Source organism: Biomphalaria glabrata, chromosome 14, assembly GCF_947242115.1.
Source record: "Biomphalaria glabrata chromosome 14, xgBioGlab47.1, whole genome shotgun sequence".
NCBI lineage: Eukaryota > Metazoa > Mollusca > Gastropoda > Planorbidae > Biomphalaria > Biomphalaria glabrata.
In genome coordinates, this window is record NC_074724.1 from 34,073 (window position 1) to 60,589 (window position 26,517).

The following is a 26,517-nucleotide window of genomic DNA, read 5'->3' on the forward strand; positions in this document are numbered from 1 at the left end:
AACCTGGGGCATCTTCAAGTTAGAGGGCTAGAGAGGCCAAATCCTCTTTTCCAAAAGCCCCCGACAATATCTTGAGGTTGTGCGCAATACACGTCTCCAAACAAGTTGAGAGTATGTTGCTTCCCAGACCTATGGCAAGTATGGGGCAGTCTAAAAGAAGAAGTGACTGTATCTTCTTTCTTGCAATGGGGAAGAATGAATTGAAGTTGGATGAACAGTTAAAGACGGAAAGTATAAAATGACAGGACAATGGCACATGCTGTATTGCACTATGACAGGGGTTCTCAACCTGTGGGTCGCGACCCACTTGGGTCGATTGACGATTTGCCAGGGGTCGCCTAAGACCATCAAAAATATGGATTGTTATTTGTCTATTTTTCTATTGTTGTATGTGTGTGGGGGGCGGGGGTCGTGGCAGAGTGGGGGATTGTAAAAAGGGGTCGCCGAGCTTAAAAGGTTGAGAACCGCTGCACTATGATAATAGCTTGTTCAAGGCGCCTCGTGTGCTTCTGAACTCAACTGGGTATGGAATTACTCCCACCACTCTTGAGAAATTATGTTTTTATTTTTTTTAAAACTTTCGTACAGTTGCTAGAGCATGATGAAGGCTTACAGGCGGCTCAATGGGTATTGTTTGCCCTCCATGGTGGTCTAAGAAGTCTGAAATGTTCCTACAGAATCAAAGATTCTGTCATCCTAGCCCAAACCTCCAGCAGCATGACATGGAATGGGGGTGGACAGGGTTCGAAATTGGGACCTGAGCCCATCACACAACCGGGTAGCCATCCAACTGAGACCTTCTATGTGATTCAGCATCTACTGGTGACTGGATCTAGATCAGGGTGTTAGATGCCTCAATATAAGAAAATAGATTCTAGATAGATTTAATGATTTATCTATCATAGTGTCACCCATTTTTTTTTTTAATTCTAGAGTTTATAGTAAAAAGGTCCAAACTTTGATGGGCAGGACATGTAGTCCGCATGCCAGACAATCGCCTTCCCAAACGACTTTGTGCAGGAAAGCGCTCCCAGGGAAGTCAATACAAGCGCTACAAAGACACTCTCAAGAGCTCCTTCAAGGAATGCAGTATCAACATTCACGGCTGGGAAGCACTAGCTCTCGATCGCTTCTCTAGGTGTGAAGCTGTGAATCTCGGAGTCTAAAGATTTGAAGCAAGAAGAGTTGCTAGGGTAAAAGAGTGCCAACCAACAAAAAGCTGAGAGAAGAAGCAGGCCTATCTGCAACTGACCAAACCCACCCATGCCGCGTCTGCGGCCGGCTTTTTAAAGCGAGGATTGCACTTTACAGTCATCTTTGAGTTCATAGGAAATGAGAAATGTGCTCATCTTCGACAACGAAGGAGGAGCTATATAGACTAGTCACTAGTGAACTTGAAAGCTGAATCTAGATCTCTAGGGGAGTATATATATCATTATATCTAGATGATTTATTATTACATAAACTAGACCTATCTAGATTCTATTTTTACAAAATAAATTTATAAAAACTTAAAATTCCTTAATTTATCTGGACATAGATTATATGAAATTGAAATCATTAGAATTTCGATTCTATATACTATAAAATAAACTATAATATAGATATAGTTATAAATATAGATCTAGATTCTAGATCTAGAAGATTATTCAATGAATTGATTGGACTCATTCATTGGTTTAAATTTAAGAATTTTAGAGTCAATTAGAGTGTCTAACTAGACTTAGACGGACTTAGACTAGAATGTCACTAGAATATACTCAAATATTTATAATTTTAAATTTTATAGATTATAGACCATCCATAATAGATTAATACCATATCCATGGCATATCATATGAATTATGATAGATTCTACTTTTAGACTAGTGACTAGTTACTAGATCTAGTTCTATAATCTTATCTAGTCTAGATTTTCTAGATCTAAATCTAATCTAGTATATAACAAATATTCTAGACTAGATCTAGATAGATAGTATCATAGATCTAAGACTAAGATCTAGCCAATCTAGAGTCTTGATCTGAATCTTGACTTTCTAGACCAAGTTTGTAAAACACAGGGCACAGGGTAAAATGGCGACGGAAAGTTTACACAAGTCTAGCATAAGAAAAAAACGCCTTAGTTGAAATGCTGTTGAGTTTTAGTTAAGACAGTTTTCCCTCACCACACATGAATTGATCTTGCTTTGTAACTCCACTAAGACTAATAAGTCTAGAATTAACAAAACAAACTGCAGTAATCCATAAAGTGTGCAGAAACTCGCACATTTGACCGAGAAAAACAAAATACAAGAAGGATCAATTTTTTTTTTCTTTACACATCAGACTGAATAGTCTCACTAAAGACAACTCTTGGGTTACCCCTGTGTCAGCCCTGTGACCTAGATTTAGTTTTTCTTTTTACGGTGTAGTAGCGGCTAGTGCATTCCCCTGTCAAATTTTGGGTTCATAGGCCTGCGTTTAGGTCACGAAGAATACATTGATTCATTGACCTATTTTGATATGTTTTTTTTTCTTCTCATTTGCGTCAGATTGATTGGTTTGATATAGATTTAGTAATTAATCAAATAGTTCAAAAGTAATCTATAAGTGCAGATTCAAATTTTTACCAGTAGTCTACCACCATAATGATTTTTAGATATAGATCTATTGGCGTATAAATAAACACAGGATTATAAATTTAAGATTAATTGGATGGTTTGGGTCTCCATCAGCTAGATTTAGACCTACAAGTTACGAAGAAGAGTTTGACAATCTCACAAGAGCTGAATCTAAATCTGTTCCATGTATGCCACCCCCTACCCCCAATAAAATATTTCAAACTTCGATCTGTTTCAAATGTTCTCCTATCGCAGAGCATGGATGCCTGAATCAGCCTTTGAGCCAGAGTTTTACAACTTCAAAAACTGGGTGTGTTCCATAGCCCCCCCCCCCCCCCCAAAACAATAAAACAATTCATACTTTCATCTGTTCCACATGCTTTCCTAGGGCCTACCATTAGATAATGGAATGTGAGTTGCCTGGATCAGTCACCGAGCCAGGGAAACCAATGACTTTGAAGAGTTTAATCATAGATATTAATGTATATGGTTTAATATTATATAGGCTTATTATTATCTCTCTTGAACAGACGTCTGTACGTTATAAGATAAGATTGACCTACAATTAGTTTAATTTAAAAAAAAATATGAGCATTATAATAGGCTTATAATTGCTAACTCATTACTATACATTTTAGTAAAAATCCCCAAAATTATAATTTTTTTTTGGTAATATAATCTCGATTTTCTTATGCCTTTGTAAGGGGCAGTAATTAGAACACATTCCACACCAAGTTGTATTACGTAAGGTCAAGGACAAGGAATCCGTTTGTACGCTATCACAAGTGAAGATAAGAATAAATCTTCACAACTGAAGATATGAATAGATTATCACAACTGAGAAGCTCCACTCAACTGAACTTTCACCCAAATGAACTAACAAGTCACTCAACTATACCAAGTCTAACAAAGTCACAGAATTTAAGAACAAGGAGTTAGAGAGAGAAAGAAAATCTACGAAAGCCTTCAAAAAAATAATAATATTAATAAAATACTATAAAAGACACAAAGATAAAGGCACATTCATCGTCCCATATGCTAGGACAAATTTGTACAAATACTTCTTCCCTAGTGCTATTAGAGCATGGAATAGGTTGCCTGAGCTAGCCAGGAAAACCAGTGACTTGGCGGAGTTTAGGTCATTGGTTAATTTGCAGGACTGAATGCATGACGCGTAGGACGTAATCATCTTCTTTTTTGAAGTAACATCTGCGTTATATAAGATACGATAAAATGTATTTTTACTCAATTTTCAACAATAGAAAAAACAAACTCTAAAATGTTCCCATTGCATGTCATAGTTTTGTCTGGAATGTTTATTATGGGAATGTTCTCAGGTTCAAGATTTCTTCCCTACGTCATTCAAGAAGCTAAATAAAAATAAAAAAAAAGATGGAGCAGAAGAGCATAGATAAAGAGCTATCAAAAAATGCAGTTCAATTAGGCCTACAGATCTGTTTCCTGAAAACACCAAACTGTGGGAGATGGATGAACAGAGAAATATAGAAGTGCAGATCTTAGAGAGGAAGTGGAGATGGATTGATCAGACCCTTAGAAAAGATACCAACAACAGAGCTAAACACAAATGACGAAATAACATTTATTTCTTTTATTTATGAAACGTTTATATTATATCGGATTCTGTTTTAATGTCTTTCATATAAATTTTTTTTTTGTGAAACAGCAACATAATTTAAAAACAAGCAAAACATAAAAAAAAATACTTTGAAAAATCAAAAGGGAAAGAACAGCAATACCAGTACCATATCTCAATACCACAGGCCTAGGTTTAACTCCCTTTTTCTAAACAAAACAAAATGAATCAATTACCACTAATTCATTAACTAATTGGTTATTTTTTATATTGATTCGTGTATTATCACCGACTATGAGTAATTGTGATAACATTTCCCCTGGTTCCGAGAATGAGAATTGCTAGAGAAAAAAAAACGTGTACGGAATTGGTGACAGACAGACAGACGGACAGACGAGTGACTTTGTGAAAATGGACCAAGTTGAACATGGTTTAGGCTTTGGACGTTTTTAGTATTTGTGAGGGAGAACGAATATAACATGATTTCTTTCACAGAGATCTAAACATGGGCGACGAGGCCATACAATAGCGTAGTGTTCAGAGTGTCATTTCCCACGATGTCAGCTCCAAGGGAAGAGAAGAAACCTTTATTTGCTACCTAAGATACTTACAAATAGGGATACACGAATACATCCCTACTGTTCTCCCCTGCGAGCTTCAGTAATGATTATTTTCACTGGCCAGCACAACGACCAACCGCCTTTACTTTTTCCAACTTTTGTCATGTACCAATTAAGACTAAGACTGCTTTATTGATCCTTACGGAAATTTGTTGTGATTACAAGGACTCTCTTTTCTCATGTAAAGACAACACAACAGAAACATACACATAAATAGAACAGACACAACATAAAAAAGTTCATTTAGGGCGCCGTTATGATCCCGAAATGAAAAATCCCAGTCTTCACCCCTGGGATCGGAAACCAAGGGCTTTACCACTCCCCCCACAGCGCCTCCTCATTGAACTCTGCTTTAGTGTTAAGTGTGTGTGTGTGTGCCGATGGAGGTTTGTTATAGTGGATGCAATAAATGCTGCACCTTTATAAATAACAACACGCTTTGAATGCCCCTCCCTAATCCACCTTAGGCAGACCCTACTTCCACTACAGCCCAACATAACCAACACCCTGTACGGCAGTGCTGAACAACTGAAGAAAACAGCACACTTTTTTTCCTTGGCACAGTCTGCAAAAGAGCTCACAGCTCAGCAGCAATAAAGCTGGCAAGAAGAAGAAGATTAATAAATAACAACACCCAAGACCCTACTGAAAATATTCCGCTCTTGCCAGTTCCGCAGAGAAAAAAAACTTCATTATCAGAAACCAATGCTGCCCTAGCAGCAAACTGTCAAGTGACTTTGTATTGAACAGCTAATAAACAACAATTGTGGTTTAAAGTGATGGCGTTCACATTTCATATGAGTGCGTTCAGTTCTAATGGTAAACATGTTGAAACTAAAAGATTAATGTATTCTTCTACTTAATAGAACATTACAAAATATATAGCATAGGTGGCAGTGGGTAATTAGAATGAATGGGTTCATGCTTGAAAATTTTTATAATTTATTGAATTCATTCTAGTCTGTACAGGTTGAATGGAAATGAATATACTTTTTTTGTAAAGACCCAACAGGCCACCCTGCATCAAACTTGTAAAGACCCAACAGGCCACCCTGCATCAAACTTGTAAAGGCCCAACAGGCCACCCTACATCAAACTTGTAAAGACCCAACAGGCCACTCTGCATCAAACCTGTAAAGACCCAACAGGCCACCCTACATCAAACTTGTAAAGACCCAACAGACCACTCTGCATCAAACCTGTAAAGATCCAACAGGCCACCCTACATCAAACTTGTAAAGACCCAACAGGCCACCCTGCATCAAACTTGTAAAGACCCAACAGGCCACCCTGCATCAAACTTGTAAAGACCCAACATTCCACCCTGCATCAAACCTGTAAAGACCCAACAGGCCACCCTGCATCAAACTTGTAAGACCCAACAGGCCACCCTGCATCAAACTTATTTGATACTTAATTCAGAGAAACTAAAACATTAGAATCTCTTTCTCTCACACAGTTTAACGACAGCATACAAAATTGAAGCTAACAGCTTCTATTACATTACCCCGCCCCCCCTTTAGACAAAATTAACCAGGACAATTGATCATTTAATATCACTGACATTTCTAGCTAGATTAAATGTACACAATTGATAAGCCTGGGGCTACTTATATATTTTAAAATGAATGTAAGTTAGATAATAAGATAAACAATTATTGAACAACATGTCTTAAAGCGCAATAAAATACAAATATATATATATTTTATATAAAGCACAACATTTTGTGACTTCATTATGTTTATAGTCTGCAGCCATGGCAGTACTAAAATTAAAGAGATGATTGCTACTGAGCTGCTCTATGGGACCATTGTGCCTTTCTTGCATACACCAAGCAGGATCTTCAGCTCGCTTCATTTGGCCTGACCATCAACCTCAAAAAAAGATTGTGCTTCAGAAGTTGTCAAGCGGAGCTAATCCAGCTCCACAAATCAATGTAAATGGCCACTTCCTATATGTTGACCACTTTACCTACCTGGGCAGCACTGTGTCCAATGATGTGTCACTGACAAGAGAAATAGACAAGGTCAACAGGACATTTGGTCGCTTCCAACTGAGAGTATGACAGAATAGGTCTCTTCACCTCACAACAAAAATCAATGTTTATAAAGCAGTGGTTCTTAACACACTTTTGTGTGGCTCTCGGGCCTGTACAGAAGGATCTAAGGCTCCTCGAATGCTTCCATAAAGGGCATACGTTGACAACACTACATTACAAGTATTAGATGCGGAAAAATATGTAGGTCGCAACTGGTATTTCTTAGTCATGTGAAACTGCTCTCATCCTTAATCTTTGTATTCATAGACATTGTCATTATATTATTATTATTTATAGTGTAATTTTTTCATTAAAGATGAATTGCTCAAGGAACAAAGTCTGATAAAGATTTGATGAAATGAACAATGAGAAATGCAAATCAATTTTAACCAAAATGTAAACAAACTTTCATACAATTTAAAAAAAAATGGCCGAGTTCCTACAAGAGTGTGAATATGGAACAGCAGGATTGAAAATAAAGTTTAATCATGGAGATAAAAAAAAACTTTAAACATCTTAATAAACATCACCTACAGACGTTGCATACTAGTATTAAACAAGAAATGGAATGGCAAAGTCATTTGGAACTTATGCATACCGCCATCAACATTTAAAATAGACAAATATGGATATCTGGAAATTGTAGAACAAACCAACTCAGATTAAGTTATTATATCACAAGATCCTTAGAGTTAAAAATATCCTTCCTACAAATAAGAAAACCAGGAAAATGAAGGGAGGAAAGCCCCAAAAATATAAATAAACAAATCTTATAGCAAATGAGTAGCTAATGGTTTAAAAAAACAACAGTACAACTGAGAAAACAGGCTCGCATATTAGTTTCAGTGTCCCACCCATCCAACAAGAAGTATAAGATTTTCTAAATGTTTCACTGATAAAGATACTGCACTGTTAGGTTACATAGCTAGTTGACACAATGTCAGAGAAAGAGGTAGTAGACACACTGTTAGGTTACATAGCTAGTTGACACAATGTCAGAGAAATAGGTAGATAGACACACTGTTAGGTTACATAGCTAGTTGACACAATGTCAGAGAAATAGGTAGATAGACACACTGTTAGGTTACATAGCTAGTTGACACAATGTCAGAGAAATAGGTAGTAGACACACTGTTAGGTTACATAGCTAGTTGACACAATGTCAGAGAAATAGGTAGTAGACACACTTAGGTTACATAGCTAGTTGACACAATGTCAGAGAAATAGGTAGTAGACACACTGTTTGGGGACATAGCTAGTTGACACAATGTCAGAGAAATAGGTAGTAGACACACTGTTAGGTTACATAGCTAGTTGACACAATGTCAGAGAAATAGGTAGGTAGACACACTGTTAGGTTACATAGATAGTTGACACAATGTCAGAGAAATAGGTAGTAGACACACTGTTTGGGAACATAGCTAGTTGACATAATTTCAGAGAAATAGGTAGGTAGACACACTGTTAGGTTACATAGATAGTTGACACAATGTCAGAGAAATAGGTAGGTAGACACACTGTTAGGTTACATAGCTAGTTGACACAATGTCAGAGAAATAGGTAGTAGACACACTGTTAGGGGACATAGCTAGTTGGGACAATGTCAGAGAAATAGGTAGTAGACACACTGTTAGGGGACATAGCTAGTTGAGACAATGTCAGAGAAATAGGTAGTAGACACACTGTTAGGTTACATAGCTAGTTGACACAATGTCAGAGAAATAGGTAGTAGACACACTGTTTGGGGACATAGCTAGTTGACACAATGTCAGAGAAATAGGTAGTAGACACACTGTTTGGGGACATAGCTAGTTGACACAATGTCAGAGAAATAGGTAGATAGACACACTTAAGTTACATAGCTAGTTGACACAATGTCAGAGAAATAGGTAGGTAGACACACTGTTAGGTTACATAGCTAGTTGACACAATGTCAGAGAAATAGGTAGTAGACACACTGTTAGGTTACATAGCTAGTTGACACAATGTCAGAGAAATAGGTAGTAGACACACTGTTAGGTTACATAGCTAGTTGACACAATGTCAGAGAAAGAGGTAGTAGACACACTGTTAGGTTACATAGCTAGTTGACACAATGTCAGAGAAATAGGTAGTAGACACACTGTTAGGTTACTTAGCTAGTTGACACAATGTCAGAGAAAGAGGTAGTAGACACACTGTTAGGTTACATAGCTAGTTGACACAATGTCAGAGAAATAGATAGATAGACACACTGTTAGGTTACATAGCTAGTTGACCCAATGTCAGAGAAATAGGTAGATAGACACACTGTTAGGTTACATAGCTAGTTGACACAATGTCAGAGAAATAGGTAGGTAGACACACTGTTAGGGAACATAGCTAGTTGAGACAATGTCAGAGAAATAGGTAGATAGACACACTGTTAGGTTACATAGCTAGTTGACCCAATGTCAGAGAAATAGGTAGTAGACACACTTAGGTTACATAGCTAGTTGAAAAATGTCAGAGAAATAGGTAGTAGACACACTGTTTGGGGACATAGCTAGTTGACACAATGTCAGAGAAATAGGTAGTAGACACACTGTTAGGTTACATAGCTAGTTGACACAATGTCAGAGAAATAGGTAGTAGACACACTGTTAGGTTACATAGATAGTTGACACAATGTCAGAGAAATAGGTAGTAGACACACTGTTTGGGAACATAGCTAGTTGACATAATTTCAGAGAAATAGGTAGGTAGACACACTGTTAGGTTACATAGATAGTTGACACAATGTCAGAGAAATAGGTAGGTAGACACACTGTTAGGTTACATAGCTAGTTGACACAATGTCAGAGAAATAGGTAGTAGACACACTGTTAGGGGACATAGCTAGTTGGGACAATGTCAGAGAAATAGGTAGTAGACACACTGTTAGGGGACATAGCTAGTTGAGACAATGTCAGAGAAATAGGTAGTAGACACACTGTTAGGTTACATAGCTAGTTGACACAATGTCAGAGAAATAGGTAGTAGACACACTGTTTGGGGACATAGCTAGTTGACACAATGTCAGAGAAATAGGTAGTAGACACACTGTTTGGGGACATAGCTAGTTGACACAATGTCAGAGAAATAGGTAGATAGACACACTTAAGTTACATAGCTAGTTGACACAATGTCAGAGAAATAGGTAGGTAGACACACTGTTAGGTTACATAGCTAGTTGACACAATGTCAGAGAAATAGGTAGTAGACACACTGTTAGGTTACATAGCTAGTTGACACAATGTCAGAGAAATAGGTAGTAGACACACTGTTAGGTTACATAGCTAGTTGACACAATGTCAGAGAAAGAGGTAGTAGACACACTGTTAGGTTACATAGCTAGTTGACACAATGTCAGAGAAATAGGTAGTAGACACACTGTTAGGTTACTTAGCTAGTTGACACAATGTCAGAGAAAGAGGTAGTAGACACACTGTTAGGTTACATAGCTAGTTGACACAATGTCAGAGAAATAGATAGATAGACACACTGTTAGGTTACATAGCTAGTTGACCCAATGTCAGAGAAATAGGTAGATAGACACACTGTTAGGTTACATAGCTAGTTGACACAATGTCAGAGAAATAGGTAGGTAGACACACTGTTAGGGAACATAGCTAGTTGAGACAATGTCAGAGAAATAGGTAGATAGACACACTGTTAGGTTACATAGCTAGTTGACCCAATGTCAGAGAAATAGGTAGTAGACACACTTAGGTTACATAGCTAGTTGAAAAATGTCAGAGAAATAGGTAGTAGACACACTGTTTGGGGACATAGCTAGTTGACACAATGTCAGAGAAATAGGTAGTAGACACACTGTTAGGTTACATAGCTAGTTGACACAATGTCAGAGAAATAGGTAGTAGACACACTGTTAGGTTACATAGCTAGTTGACACAATGTCAGAGAAAGAGGTAGTAGACACACTGTTAGGTTACTTAGCTAGTTGACACAATGTCAGAGAAATAGGTAGTAGACACACTGTTAGGTTACTTAGCTAGTTGACACAATGTCAGAGAAAGAGGTAGTAGACACACTGTTAGGTTACATAGCTAGTTGACACAATGTCAGAGAAATAGATAGATAGACACACTGTTAGGTTACATAGCTAGTTGACCCAATGTCAGAGAAATAGGTAGATAGACACACTGTTAGGTTACATAGCTAGTTGACACAATGTCAGAGAAATAGGTAGGTAGACACACTGTTAGGGAACATAGCTAGTTGACACAATGTCAGAGAAATAGGTAGGTAGACACACTGTTAGGTTACATAGCTAGTTGACACAATGTCAGAGAAATAGGTAGGTAGACACACTGTTAGGGAACATAGCTAGTTGACATAATGTCAGAGAAATAGGTAGGTAGACACACTGTTAGGGAACATAGCTAGTTGAGACAATGTCAGAGAAATAGGTAGATAGACACACTGTTAGGTTACATAGCTAGTTGACCCAATGTCAGAGAAATAGGTAGATAGACACACTGTTTGGGAACATAGCTAGTTGACACAATGTCAGAGAAATAGATAGATAGACACACTGTTAGGGAACATAGCTAGTTGACACAATGTCAGAGAAATAGGTAGGTAGACACACTGTTAGGGAACATAGCTAGTTGACACAATGTCAGAGAAATAGGTAGGTAGACACACTGTTAGGGAACATAGCTAGTTGACACAATGTCAGAGAAATAGGTAGGTAGACACACTGTTAGGTTACATAGCTAGTTGACACAATGTCAGAGAAATAGGTAGGTAGACACACTGTTAGGGAACATAGCTAGTTGACATAATGTCAGAGAAATAGGTAGGTAGACACACTGTTAGGGAACATAGCTAGTTGAGACAATGTCAGAGAAATAGGTAGATAGACACACTGTTAGGTTACATAGCTAGTTGACCCAATGTCAGAGAAATAGGTAGTAGACACACTTAGGTTACATAGCTAGTTGAAAAATGTCAGAGAAATAGGTAGTAGACACACTGTTTGGGGACATAGCTAGTTGACACAATGTCAGAGAAATAGGTAGTAGACACACTGTTAGGTTACATAGCTAGTTGACACAATGTCAGAGAAATAGGTAGTAGACACACTGTTAGGTTACATAGCTAGTTGACACAATGTCAGAGAAAGAGGTAGTAGACACACTGTTAGGTTACTTAGCTAGTTGACACAATGTCAGAGAAAGAGGTAGTAGACACACTGTTAGGTTACATAGCTAGTTGACACAATGTCAGAGAAATAGGTAGTAGACACACTGTTAGGTTACTTAGCTAGTTGACACAATGTCAGAGAAAGAGGTAGTAGACACACTGTTAGGTTACATAGCTAGTTGACACAATGTCAGAGAAATAGATAGATAGACACACTGTTAGGTTACATAGCTAGTTGACCCAATGTCAGAGAAATAGGTAGATAGACACACTGTTAGGTTACATAGCTAGTTGACACAATGTCAGAGAAATAGGTAGGTAGACACACTGTTAGGGAACATAGCTAGTTGACACAATGTCAGAGAAATAGGTAGGTAGACACACTGTTAGGTTACATAGCTAGTTGACACAATGTCAGAGAAATAGGTAGGTAGACACACTGTTAGGGAACATAGCTAGTTGACATAATGTCAGAGAAATAGGTAGGTAGACACACTGTTAGGGAACATAGCTAGTTGAGACAATGTCAGAGAAATAGGTAGATAGACACACTGTTAGGTTACATAGCTAGTTGACCCAATGTCAGAGAAATAGGTAGATAGACACACTGTTTGGGAACATAGCTAGTTGACACAATGTCAGAGAAATAGATAGATAGACACACTGTTAGGGAACATAGCTAGTTGACACAATGTCAGAGAAATAGGTAGGTAGACACACTGTTAGGGAACATAGCTAGTTGACACAATGTCAGAGAAATAGGTAGGTAGACACACTGTTAGGGAACATAGCTAGTTGACACAATGTCAGAGAAATAGGTAGGTAGACACACTGTTAGGTTACATAGCTAGTTGACACAATGTCAGAGAAATAGGTAGGTAGACACACTGTTAGGGAACATAGCTAGTTGACATAATGTCATAGAAATAGGTAGGTAGACACACTGTTAGGGAACATAGCTAGTTGAGACAATGTCAGAGAAATAGGTAGATAGACACACTGTTAGGTTACATAGCTAGTTGACCCAATGTCAGAGAAATAGGTAGATAGACACACTGTTTGGGAACATAGCTAGTTGACACACTGTTAGGTTACTTAGCTAGTTGACACAATGTCAGAGAAATAGGTAGTAGACACACTTTTAGGTTACATAGCTAGTTGACACAATGTCAGAGAAATAGGTAGTAGACACACTGTTAGGTTACATAGCTAGTTGACACAATGTCAGAGAAATAGGTAGTAGACACACTGTTAGGTTACATAGCTAGTTGACCCAATGTCAGAGAAAGAGGTAGGTAGACACACTGTTTGGTTACATAGCTAGTTGACACAATGTCAGAGAAATAGGCAGTAGACTTAGCTAGTAGGAATAGGAGTTTTATTGATTGTCAAGTTATGATCGAGAACCCAAAATGTTATGTTTAGACAAGAAAACATGAGGACAGTTGAAAGGTAAGAGAGTAGTGATACAAACTGGATAACATGAGGACAGTTGAAAGGTAAGAGAGTAATGATACAAACTGGATAACATGAGGACAGTTGAAAGGTAAGAGAGTAATGATACAAACTGGATAACATGAGGACAGTTGAAAGGTAAGAGAGTAATGATACAAACTGGATAACATGAGGACAGTTGAAAGGTGATAGAGTAGTGATACAAAAACTGGATAACATAAAGCTGACACACTCCCCTCAACAAGAATAAACAAAAAAAAAGTTAAATATCTGATGTTTAAGAGACATTCACTCTCTGGATTAAACCACGATAGAACACAAATTCATTTGAGGTCAAGAAATGTGAAACAGTAAACCCTACACCAGTAATAACACAATAGATTTAAAATTTCCATTTCCTGTTCAATTCTAACAGCTTGGAGACACCTGCAGAAAATGTCAGATAAGTTTAAAGGTACTCACTAAATTCGGCTGTTACTGGTAATCCACAGACCTCTGGTCTCTGACTTAAACAGACTGTAACATTAATAGCTGTGACATCAACATTGGAGACTTCCATGGTGCCCCCCATCACCTGCAAATTAAAATTATAAAAACAAGTTTTTATGTCTTTATAAAGGAAAAATTCTAAGAATTATTACTACAATTATTACTAAACAAAATAGCAGCTCCACTATTAACACTGGTGTTAAAAAGGTAACAGAAACTAAAGACTTGCTATATGGCAGGATTTAACAGATTTATCTAGTTTAGTTCTTAGTTTCATTAAGCAATCTATCTTTCCAGGCAAATTATAAAATATCAAATAATTATCAATCAATGAAATAATTATCAATCTTTCCTATCTTATCTTATCTTATATAATACAGACGTTACTTCAAAAAAAAGATGATTACGTCCTACGCATCATGCATTTAGTCATGCATATTAACCAATGACTTAAATTCTGCCAAGTCACTGGTTTTCCTTGCTAGCTCAGGCAACCCATTCCATGCTCTAATAGCACTAGGGAAGAAGGAGTATTTGTACAAATTTGTCCTAGCATATGGGACGAGGAATGTGCCTTTATCTTTGTGTCTTTCAGAGTATTTTATTAAATTTTGTTTTTGTATTTGAAGATTATGGTTCAGTGTTTTATGTATGATTGCTACTTTACTTTTGAGCCTTCTGTCCTGAAGCTTTCTAAATTTAGTGATTTTACTAAAGGTGTTACTCTAGTCAAATGTGAATATTCGTTTGTTATGAATCTCACTGCTCTATTTTGTGTCTGTTCCAGTTTCTTAATGTTTTCTCGAGTTTAGGGGTCCCAAACGGAGGATGCATATTCTCATTCTCCTATTTCTCATAGATTCCACACACACACACACAAAGTTAATTTTTGTGAAACTTTTTTGTCGGTGTTAATGTCAGCTTAATTCTTTCATTATTCCAGGTTTCTCAGAGATACACTATGTGATTTCTTTTTGTATTACTAATTTATTCCAGTACATTACTGATTTGCTTTCATTTATGGCGGCTGTATCAATCTAGATTCCTAGATTGAATTTTGTAAATATAGATTTCTTGTAAAGTTTCCCCTTTCAGACCATGGAGTCTATATGATGTAAAGGTAAATTTTTCTGTGGCTCACAGTTAACAAGGGTATTATGTGGCATGCACAACAACCCGCTTTTACTTTCCCCAGCTAATGTCAGGTACCCATTAGATCTGGGAGGACTTAGAGGTGCTCTAAAAATCCCAGTCTCATCAGGACTAGAACCTCCAGTTCAGAAATCAAGCACTTTACCACTCAGCCACCATGGCTCCATAGTTTTCTTGAGGCATGAATATAATGACAATGAATTACTATTGAAAAAAATATTGTTGAGTAGGAAGTCTGTCCAAAGCTTTTAGATTTTTAGAGAAACTTTTTCCATGTGAAGTCATTGGTTTTTCTGGCTGACTGAGGCAACACATTCAATGCTCTAACAGCACTAGGGAAGAAGAAGCCAATGAGGAGAGATGAGTCAGTGGAAGAACAGGTAGATTGTGTAATGAAAAAAAAAAGATTTTTCTACCAACATTAGTCTGTTGAACTGTTGGGGCACAGCATATGATCTGTAAATAATCTTTCTCCATTCTGCTGTCTTTTGCTTTGAATAGAATCTCTTTCAACGACAGGTCTGTCTGATCTTTTATGTTGTCTTCCCATCACTTTCTCTCTGTGCCTTTTTTTCCTGGTATTGTTACCTGAAAGAAGGTCTTTGTAAGCCCTGTGGACCTTGTGATATGGCCATAAATTTTAAGTTCGCATTTTTGTACAGTGGTCAGCAAGTCATTGTGGCGCCCAATAGTGGTTGTGATCCATTTCTAATCTTCTCTTTTGTGGTGCAGTCTTTGTAAGTGATACTTACGATCCTTCTATAGCATCACTATTCCATTGCTAGGATTCTCAGTCAGCGTCCAAGATTCGCTTGCGTGCAAGAATGTGGCCATGACCAAGGAGCGCCAAATATACTACTCATGAACAGGGCTGAATTTTTAGTTACAAGAGAAGAAAATGTTCCAGATTTTTTGTTCTAGGAATGACGCCCATCAACACTCTTGAGTTTGTCCAGTACCTACCATCATACACTTAGGAATTTGTATCAAGAACTAACCATCACATTCTCTTAAGTTTGTAAGCAGAATAGCCATCATACACTCAAATCATATACTTACCATCATACATCCATGAGTTTGTGTCCAATCTGTTCTGCTTGTCTTCACCTCCACTTTCAAGCAATAGTTGTTATCATAAGTAGATGTTACCACTAACTTTCTACTCCTTGAGTCGAACACTGGAATTTTGTTGAGGCTTGGAATTAATAAACCTAAGGAAAAAAAATGTATTATTGTTTTCATTAATTGTCAATTTTACTAAGACTAAGGCTGCTTAATTGATCCTTACAGAAATTAGTTGTGATTACAAGGACTCTTTTCTCATATAAAGACAACACAACAGAAAAATACACATAAATACAACAGACACAACATAAAGAGTTCATTCAGCGACTACACACAGGCATCTTGGTCCTTTTCACCAAGATGTCTGTGTGTAGTTGATGTTGATGGCTGAGAAATATTTTTTAGATAAAGCTACAGTTGCCAATAAAAACTAGCCTGACACTCAAATTTTGATCTTCACTAAGATATACTAAAATAAACACAAAAAAAGAAGTTTTGATTTTAAAATTTATTTTAAAATGTGCTATATAATTTTTAGATACTGTTGAATAAGAAAATACAATTTCTTATAATGTCTACTTGTATCACAACAAACAACTGTTGGCCATTTCTAATTTGGACCAAATTTGTTATTTGCTAACAAGTTTAGAATTGGGAGGAGATTAAGCCTTAGTGCTTAAGAGATATGTACTTGAAGATTCTGTAATGTTGTGAGGACTATCTTAAGTGGTAAACTGTTAATCATCCAAAACAAAGTAATGTGACTAAAATACAAAATTCATTCTAGCACATCTATAAGCTTTCAAGGAGAATTCAGGAGACATGAGGCTTCCATAACATTTAATCAAATATCTGTTATTATCCAACCAAATGTAAAAATGAAATACAATTTGCAAGTCATCCCATAAATTCAGTCTACTTTGAATGAGCCACCTGATATATATTGATAGAGCCATTTAAGAGCTAAGGAACACATTTTCATATGAAATTATAAATTAAAGAAAGATAATTATAGAGTCTTGATCACATTAATAAAAGACTGATGTAACAAACAATATTAATGGTAAGCTGTATTAGAACCCTAACAAGGTTCTAGGTATATTCAAGTCAATATGATTAGGTATCAATATGATGTCAATATGATGAAGACAATATGATTATATATATCATTCAAATCTGTTGTAATAAAATTTCTTAACGAAAGCTTACTTGAGGTGGTCACTACCACAGGAAGAGATGCTGGACCAAACCCTAAGTCATTTTCAGCCACAACTTGGAATGTATAAGTTTTTGAAGGATGAAGCTCTAATAGGGAAAAAAATTCACAAAAAAAAGTTAACCATATGTTCTGGTAGTACCATAAAACATTTAGACATTCCTCTAAATTTGATGACTCACTATCAAGCTGTAGATTTATTAGCAATTATTTAAGGTCTGCACGACCAGGCAGCCATCCTAAGGTAATTATATATTGGGATCTTATCTTATCTTATATAATACAGATGTTACTTCAAAAAAGAAGATGATTATGTCCTTCATGTCATGCATAATAAACAATGACCTAAATTTTGCTAAGTCACTGGTTTTCCTGGCTAGCTCAGGCAACACATTCCATGCTCTAATAGCACTAGGGAAGAAGGAGCATTTGTACAAATTTGTCCTAGCATATGGAATGAGGAATGTGCCTTTAGTTAAATAGTTATCATCCAACCAAGTGTAAAAATGAAATACAATGTGCAAGTCATCCTATGAAATCAGTCTATTTTGAATGTTCCACTAATAAAGATTTATAGAGCCATTTATCTCCTGTGTCATGATAAATGGTTTACATACAAATGGTTGAAGGAAAACTAGTTCAGAGCAACTTTCATTACCAAACATGCACTTGACAAAAATAAATTATATATTCCTCTTACATACAAAAACAAATATTTTGAAAAACTGTTCCACAAACTATTGGAATAATTAACAAGTAGGCCATCGCATGAATAAATTTCTAAGAAAAATAAGCAATTTGTTCCGCTAAGTACTCAGAATGTGTGAAGTTTTCCATTAAGGAAAACATTTGGGAAACACTGGTCTAATGTAAATATGACTAACATGACCTTTGTTTTCCAATATATGCCCTCCCACCAAGATGTTCATTTCATGTATTTACAATGACTTCTTGTGTTATGGTTTATGCTTGAGATTCACAATCTCTGTTTTCTGATATATCCCCCACTATCATAACCTCGTTTTATGGTACACGCTAGACTATTATGGTTTACTCCCCACTAACATAATGTCTGTTTTCTAAACATACATTTGCATCGTATGGAGAAGACAAGCCATGCCCTTTTCCTTTTTATGCATTGAAACTGCGTTTACAAATGCACATAGGTCAATGAAAAGAAGTTTATCTAGATGCCAAAGATTAAGAGACACAGCTTCTTCATGTAAAAACTCCACAACCCTAACTCCTGAGTTAACTATGAACTACAGAAGTCTGTAAAACAGTTATCTATGAACCATGTATGAACATATATATGACCAGGAGGGCTGCCTGGTCGTGCGGTTTGTGAGCTGGACTGTCATTCAGATTTATTGATGGTCCTGGGCTCAAACCCTGCCCGCTCCCATCCCTGTCGTCCTGCAGGAGGTTTGGACTAGGAAGTAATTATCTTCAACTCTGAAGGAATATCCGAAACATGTAAAACATTTTATAAACAATCATTATTTTAAGTAAATCATTTATCTTTAAGACTGAATTGTTTCATCTATTTTTTTATACTATTAAGTGAACTAATACATAACAATGTAAACCAGAAAAATGTACATTTCACAATCTCTAAATACAAAACACTTACTAGTAACATTAAAATATCTGGACGATGTTGGTAAAACCTCCAGTTTCTGACTTGACCCAAAACTTGTGCCAGTAGTGTAGAACTGTATGAAGAATCTTTGACTCATTCCTCCGTCAAATCCTGGCACCCACGTTAACATGACAGACTCCCAGGTAATGGAGCCTGCGGTCACATTCAACGGCTGCTCTGGTGGAGCTGTCAATACATTGGTGAATAATTAGTACACTTAACCAAACTGATGCAACTTTTATCTTTTTGACACAACATTTGGATTATTGGGTAGATGAAATTCACTTCATTTAAAGAAATTAGATTTTAATTAACATAAACAAAAAATAGATTTCTTCACAAAGCCAAACAAAAGCAAAATATTTCTATCTCGACAATCTGAAAGTTTTCTGTTGCTGTCCAGTGAGATTTGAAGCCAATCTGCTGTGTTTAACTCTTTCTCTCTGTAATTATTTTCCAGGTTCCGATGGAATTATTCGTTTTGCTTATTTGGGTTTCACTACCCTGTTATGAATATACTTTAATAACATTTGTGTATGTAATCAGGAAATGTTATATTAGGTATATAATTATAGAAGATTGAATGCTCTGTTTATATTTCACAAATATAAGTTTATAAACCAAAATTTAATTTTATTTAATGGGGTCAAAACAACATTGGTTTAGTCAGTTAGGAGAGAAAGAGTTAAAGATCAATTTTCATCCAAGGATGCTCAGTAATATAACAATAATAATTTTATTATCTTATCTTATATAATACAGACGTTACTTCAAAAAAGAAGATGATTACGTCCTACGCGTCATGCATTTAGTCATGCATATTAACCAATGACTTAAATTCTGCCAAGTCACTGGTTTTCCTGGCTGGCTCAGGCAACCCATTCCGTGCTCTAATAGCACTAGGGAAGAAGGAGAATTTGTACAAGTTTGTCCTAGCATATGGGACGAGGAATGTGCCTTTATTTATAAAGTGCTGTTAACAAATAAAATGTAGGATCAATAAGGCGCTGTGATAACATTACAAACATAAACACGAGAGCTTGAAAAAAAAAAAAAAACTAACCTAAAAAAGTTTTAAACAGGTTATAGCTCAAGTCAAATCCAAAAACTTGTCCAGTGTCTAAGGTCAAGTCAAGTCTTAACTTTGTTTTAAGAGGTAATGAGGCTGTTTAAAATAGTTGTCCCAAATTAACATCAGCATTATAAGTAAAAGAGAACTCTAAACATAAAGATGGCTGATCGTGCCACCTTGTTTGTCAAGCAAAAAAAAAAAAAAGATTCTTAAGTAAACATTTCTTAGTGCTCAGGGAAGGTAGAAATAACATTTTATGATGATGTTATGCCCTAAGATTTAACTTTTATGCATAATTTGTTGGCCTCAGAAAAAAAAGCAGTAGTCTTTGAAAAGGGACATAACTAGGTTTGATGGGAACCATTCTGTTCTCTACTGAAATATTTGATAGTTACAATTAGAGATTTGAATTTATGGTGCAAAAATGATAAAAAGCTTTTTGGCATTTCTGGTGTACAGAATAAAGGAAGATGTTGATGAGCTTTGTCTTGTAAAAGGTGATAGGATAATTTGTATGTAATTTCTTACACGCCAGACTAAAATATTCTAAGCTCATTTGATTATAGCACAAACTAATTTCATTAAAGAGTACACTATCTTCCATCTATGACTTCAAACTTATTTGTAACAAAATGGGTGTTTATCTAGAGGTAATAAAGAAGAGTTGATAAAGAGATCAACTGCTAAGCAGTGAGATGTTGTTAACATTGTTGATCTCTTATTTTAAAATTAAGTTAGCAACAGTGAACTTTCTCTCCTAATTGACGATACCATCGTTGATTTGACCTCATTAAATTAAACTAATGTTTAATTGTGTAAACTTTATTTTCTGTTATATAAAAAGAGTCTGCATTCCCCTGAAATTCTATACCAAATACAACATTTTCTGACAACAAACGACAAAGCTATTGAAGCTTAATCATAGCAGGGTAGTGAAATAGTATTGACCAAAATGAACAAACCCATCGAAACGTGAAAAAATAATTACAGAGATTAAGAGTTAAGTTAGTATCTTTGACAGTGTTTAGTTTATCTTGAAAATCTTTGATAATGTCTTCATTAAGGAAACTATGGGCACATTGCTCACCACAACAAACTTACATTTATTAGTTAAAATAATCTCTTGAGATGCATTGCCCAGAGCATTTCTCATGGTACACTTGTAGGTGCCATAGGACTTGTCTGTCACATTCAAAATGGACAATTTACTTTCTAGTCTCCCCACACCGCTCAGCGTTTGTTGGGTCACTGAAAGCACAGCTGGCTGGGAGGTCAACACCTGACCTTGACTGGACCACTGGATGGATGGCTCAGGGTAACCTTGGCCTGCACACGAAAGCTCCGCCCTCTCCATTTTGGAGGCGGCTAAAATTTTTGGAGATGCTTCTAGAACTGGAGGAACTGCCAAAAAAAAACAAAATAGAGAATCTTTCATGTAATAACACCATAACTAATCTATTTTGTGTTAAAAGAACCCTAACCCGCTAACCATGTAAAATCAATACAAAGAATTAATCATATAAAAAGACAAAAGAGAAACTACTATGTGATAACAACATAAATAATCTGTGTTAAAACACTGAAAAAGTTTCTGCAGAAATAGACAATCTATCACTGCAGAATGATCTATTCCAAGACTAGACTAAGACTAAGACAAAGACAAGACTAAGACCAAGCTAAGACTAAAACTGCTTTATTGATCCTTAGTGGAAATGGTTTATGATTACAAGGACTCTTTTTTGTCAAAGAAAAACAATAATAACATTCCAAAAAGAGAAGTTTCTTGAGTGACAACACACAAGTCAAAACAAAACATTGTAAACACTATAGTTACAATGCTTTGTTTGGTGTAATGCACAAACTGTAAGACAAATTTCTTTACGGATAATAAAGATTATTATTATTATTATTATTAAGACCTGACATATTCTTTCACATTTTGTGATTAACAAGTAGATGATCCTTCCAGCCTTGCCACCAATCGGAGTTCATCTCAGATCAACTAGTAGCGCTGATACAGTCTGACAGAGTTAGGTGCAAACAAGTTTTTTTTTGTATGATAGGACTAACACAACTTACAGACTGAAAAACTACGAAAATCGATTATGTTATCACAGTGCAGAGAAACTATTAGGGGTCAACACTACAGAGAAACTATTAGGGGAAAATACTACATAGAAGCTCTATGAGGGAAACACCATAAAGAGTTCTGATAAAACTTACAGTTGATGTAAACTCTTGTACTGGTTGTCGGGGTATCAGTATGTTTGTCTGAATCTGCTTGACACGAGTAGTTTCCCATGTCTCGAATCTGTAAACCGATCCTTTGTCCCGAGGAAGTCGCTAGTGTCCTGCTGTTACCTAAAGCAATTAAAAAGAACAAGTCAGTCAATCTACACATACTGTATACTTTGGTTACTGTTTAGTCAATCAGTACATATTTATTTACACATGCTCTGAAAGAACAAAATGAAGTTTAATATATTAATTGGGAATGACTTTAACTGAAGTAATTCTGACTATATAAACATGTGTGCCGACCTTTGATGATGAATGACAAACTCTCAGCTTAGTAACTCTGGATGTCAAATTTGTATATTTCTTTTATAGGGAAGTTATATGTATATATAAGTTATATATATGTTTTATGTGGGAAGCGTGGTCGAGAGGCCAAGTGCGCTTGAACTTGGCTTGGCTACCTAGAAGGGGGCTCGAGGTTCGACACCCGACTCGGGCAGAGTTGTGTTTACTGAGCGCCTAAAGGCAGCACGGAAAACCAACTCCTAGATACCCCCTCCCCCCCACTGGTCCACAAATGAGATTGGACCAAAAGCGCTCTGAGCATGCTATAAGCATGAAAGTAGCGCTATATAAAAGCTATAATAATTAATTTAAAAAGTTAAAAGTTTCTACACAACTGAAAGGCAAGAGATTATTCATATCTTTCTTGTTTATTTCTATTTCCTTTTTAACTGCTTTGTACATATCTCATGCTTTTGAGGATCACTTATTGGCTAGTAAAGTAGAGTATCCCTTTTAAACTTTGTGATTTGTAGGGCAGATGATGTAAAGGTCATCTATGTCTATGCCCGACGGTTACCAATGGTGTCATACGGCCTGCACATCCAACCTCATTACTTCCCCCAACTAATTTCAGGTACCCATATGAGTTGGGTGGACCCAGTGGTGCCCTTAAAATCCCGAAATAAAAAATCCAAGACTTCATCAAGATTCAAACCTGGGGCCCCTTAGTTTGGGAGCTTTAATATTCAGCCACCAGGCTCTTTCGTAAAGGCTTAACGTTATTTTTTTTACTGAATTCAATTTAATTTTTTTTTTCAGGAATATTTCCCTTTCTTGACTCCCATTACATAAAACCAAAACCTCTGTAGCTCAAATCAAACCACTGATGGCAGGTCTACAAATGCCTACTGATTAAATATTGAATCGCAATAAGTATCGACTATTAGTAGATAGTTTAAGTATACTTTTATAATTTTAATTTACAGAAGTTATCTCAACAAACTTTTTCTTTCATTGCATTATGTTCAGCTATAAGTATAATATTTTGATTAGCTAATAGACATTATGATTAATACAGCCAACATTTTAATAGTAATGGACTAACATCAGTTAATGCCAAGTATAGTTTGTCCCAGGTCACTTAAAATTTCCTTGGTTAGTAAATTTGAAAAGTTACTGTTTTTGTTAGTGATATATACATTGTATATATTCAGAAAAAATTGTACATGTTTTGTTTACATGTTTCAGATCTTAAGATAATTACATCCTAGTCCAAGCCTGTCGCGGAATGATTGGGGATGGTGGTGGCAGGTGGGGTTCAAAACCAGGACTGTCATGACCATCGACCAACAGTTCAGAGAGCATACCACACAACCATCACTTTAGTAAATCTAATTTAAAAATGTGTAGACAAGTAACTTTCACTAGAAGTTAATTAACAGAGTGGGAAGCGTGGTCGAGAGGCTAAGTGCGCTTGAACTTGGCTACCTAGAAGGGGGCTCGAGGTTCGACACCTGACTCGGGCAGAGTTGTGTTTACTGAGCGCCTAAAGGCAGCACGGAAAACCAACTCCTAGATACCCCCTCCCCCCCACTGGTCCACAAATGAGATTGGACCAAAGCGCTCTGAGCATGAAAGTAGCGCTATATAAAAGCTATAATAATAATAACAGTTAGTAACAACTGAATTAGTAACACAGTGAGCATATTGTAGAAATCATCATCATCATCATCATCATCACACTTCATTTGAGTGAGGGCTTGAGAGGCTCAAATCCTCTCTTGCTAAAGCCCTGGACAGAAACCCTGCTGTCTTGCGTAGTGCATTATTGTAGAAGTTAAAAGAGACATTCAATCAAAAGGAGTGATTTTTGTATCTGCTTTTTTTTTTCTTCTTTTTTGCATACACATTTGTGAATATAGATAAATACTGACCTTTGAACTGTAAAATACTCTCAACTCTGGAACTCAAACCATCTCCCGGTCTATTCGTAGTTATAACTGTAAACAGGTCTGGTCTTGTATTTAATGATTGAGTCTCACCCTCCTGATACCAGTTGACTCTAGGTTGTGGATAGCCACGGACTTCACAAGTTAGAGAGAGAAGATTGGGTTCTGACAGAAAAACACTCAATTCAACTTCTGGTTTCCGTATGATGGTTGGTGGCTCTGAGTGAATAAATACAACAATCATATTTTGACCTTTTTTTTTTGTCTAAGTTTCTTAAGATAAGATAAGATAACTTTTATTGGTCCAATCAAATGGAAATTCAGTTTGACTACTATTGATTATCTCAGCGTAACTACTGTATAATAACAATATAGATGCCAATCAAGTCATGAAATTGAAAAGAATATTCTTTTAAATAAAATGATTCATAAAAAATTATTTTGTTTTCATAAATAAACTCATTAACTTAAAATAATAATTGATGAGTGAAATTAGTATAACATTTTTTGCTCCAAGTTTGTATTTACCGAAGATGTTCACATCTACAAAAGCTGGATCACCTCGACCTCTATTGTTACTTGGCGTGCAGCTGTAGCGACCATTGTCAGTAAGTTTGACCGATGAAATGACAAAAGTCTGTCTATTCTGAGGCAGAGTTTGACCGTCTTTCATCCACGTGTACACAGGCTCTGGATAGCCTGAAACACATTACCATGAGTAGAGAAACATGGAAGTAACAAGAGGATGAAAATCAGTTGAGGAGGCCAGACCCTATAAGTAGATCTAATAGTCAATTAGATCATATAAATAAGTAATAATAAATATTCAAAGCTGGATAGTCTCTAGCGAAGGAACATTTTAGGCCTCATCGTGACTCCCTTGTGAAAGTATCAGTTAGGGGAGACAGGCAGGTTGATTGGGATGGAAGCAGGTTCTCCAGTGGGCTTCCACAGTACATTCTAGCCAACAGGCATTGCATGTGGGAAAGATGAAGCCCTCCCATCAGCCACACTGTTCATCAATTGGGGGGGGGGGGGGGGGGGGGGGGTTGTGCACTAGCAGTGACTGCTCTTTTACTATTAGTTGTGGTACAGTAAAGGAATAGGGAGGAACCTATTGTGTGCTTGACCTCTGACTTTGTTAAGATAGCGGAACTCGGGCAGGGCTCAAGGAGCTGCGTCACACAACAATGAATGTGTTCAAATGATCATCTAGTTGATGGGTGGTCTTCTGACATAGTGCTGGTGCTGGGTGATGAGTCATCCTTTCATCCCTGGACCCTGGATAAAATCTTTCCCATTGGTCAAAGGGTCCATACATGGGCACAACCTTGACCACAACAGACACCCACAGAGGATTGTCTCTAGAGGTAGATTGTCATTAAAGTTATTATCTAATATTCTAATTCAATTATCTTATCTTATATAATACAGACGTTACTTCAAAAAAGGAAGATGATTAAGTCATGCATTTTTCATGCATATTAACCAGCGACTTTAATTCTGCCAATTTACCATTAGGTGTCGCGGTACACAAGATTTCAAGTCTGTCTCCAACATCTAGATCAGGCACCGGACCAAGTGATGCTTTACCAGGTTTGTCTGAAAAAAATCAATGACCAACTGCATTAGACATTTGTTATTACTGTGGTAATAATTTGAAATTTTATTGGCCACAACATCAAAGAATTAAAATGACAATCACAGAAAGGGCAGATGAAGCTTAGTAATGTGCATGAATAAGTTGTCTACAGCACATGGCAAGCAAATCAATATTAAAAAAAACAACAACTTGTTAGCTTAATGGCCAAACTTCACTATTGAAATCAGAACTGATGAGTCTTAATAAAATGTCATAAAGTCTCATTTATAAAAATGATTTAAATAAAAGAGATGATTTTAAGGCCCTATACATTGCCAAGTATCAAACTA

General features: G+C 36.5%; 1 protein-coding gene across 2 annotated transcripts in view; it reads right to left on the reverse strand.

Moving 5' to 3' along the window:
• LOC106064048 (uncharacterized) overlaps window positions 1–26,517 on the reverse strand; it is a 104,408-nt gene that overhangs the window by 24,885 nt on the left and 53,006 nt on the right. For both annotated transcript variants that reach the window (XM_056010433.1, XM_056010432.1), the window contains exons 12-20: window positions 26,101–26,187; window positions 25,114–25,284; window positions 24,571–24,804; window positions 22,337–22,474; window positions 21,215–21,514; window positions 19,033–19,227; window positions 17,393–17,488; window positions 16,178–16,329; window positions 13,940–14,051 (exon numbers count right to left, since the gene is read on the reverse strand). In XM_056010433.1, coding sequence (XP_055866408.1) covers window positions 13,940–14,051; window positions 16,178–16,329; window positions 17,393–17,488; window positions 19,033–19,227; window positions 21,215–21,514; window positions 22,337–22,474; window positions 24,571–24,804; window positions 25,114–25,284; window positions 26,101–26,187 — 1,485 coding nt within the window. The remainder of the gene's footprint in view (window positions 1–13,939; window positions 14,052–16,177; window positions 16,330–17,392; window positions 17,489–19,032; window positions 19,228–21,214; window positions 21,515–22,336; window positions 22,475–24,570; window positions 24,805–25,113; window positions 25,285–26,100; window positions 26,188–26,517) is intronic.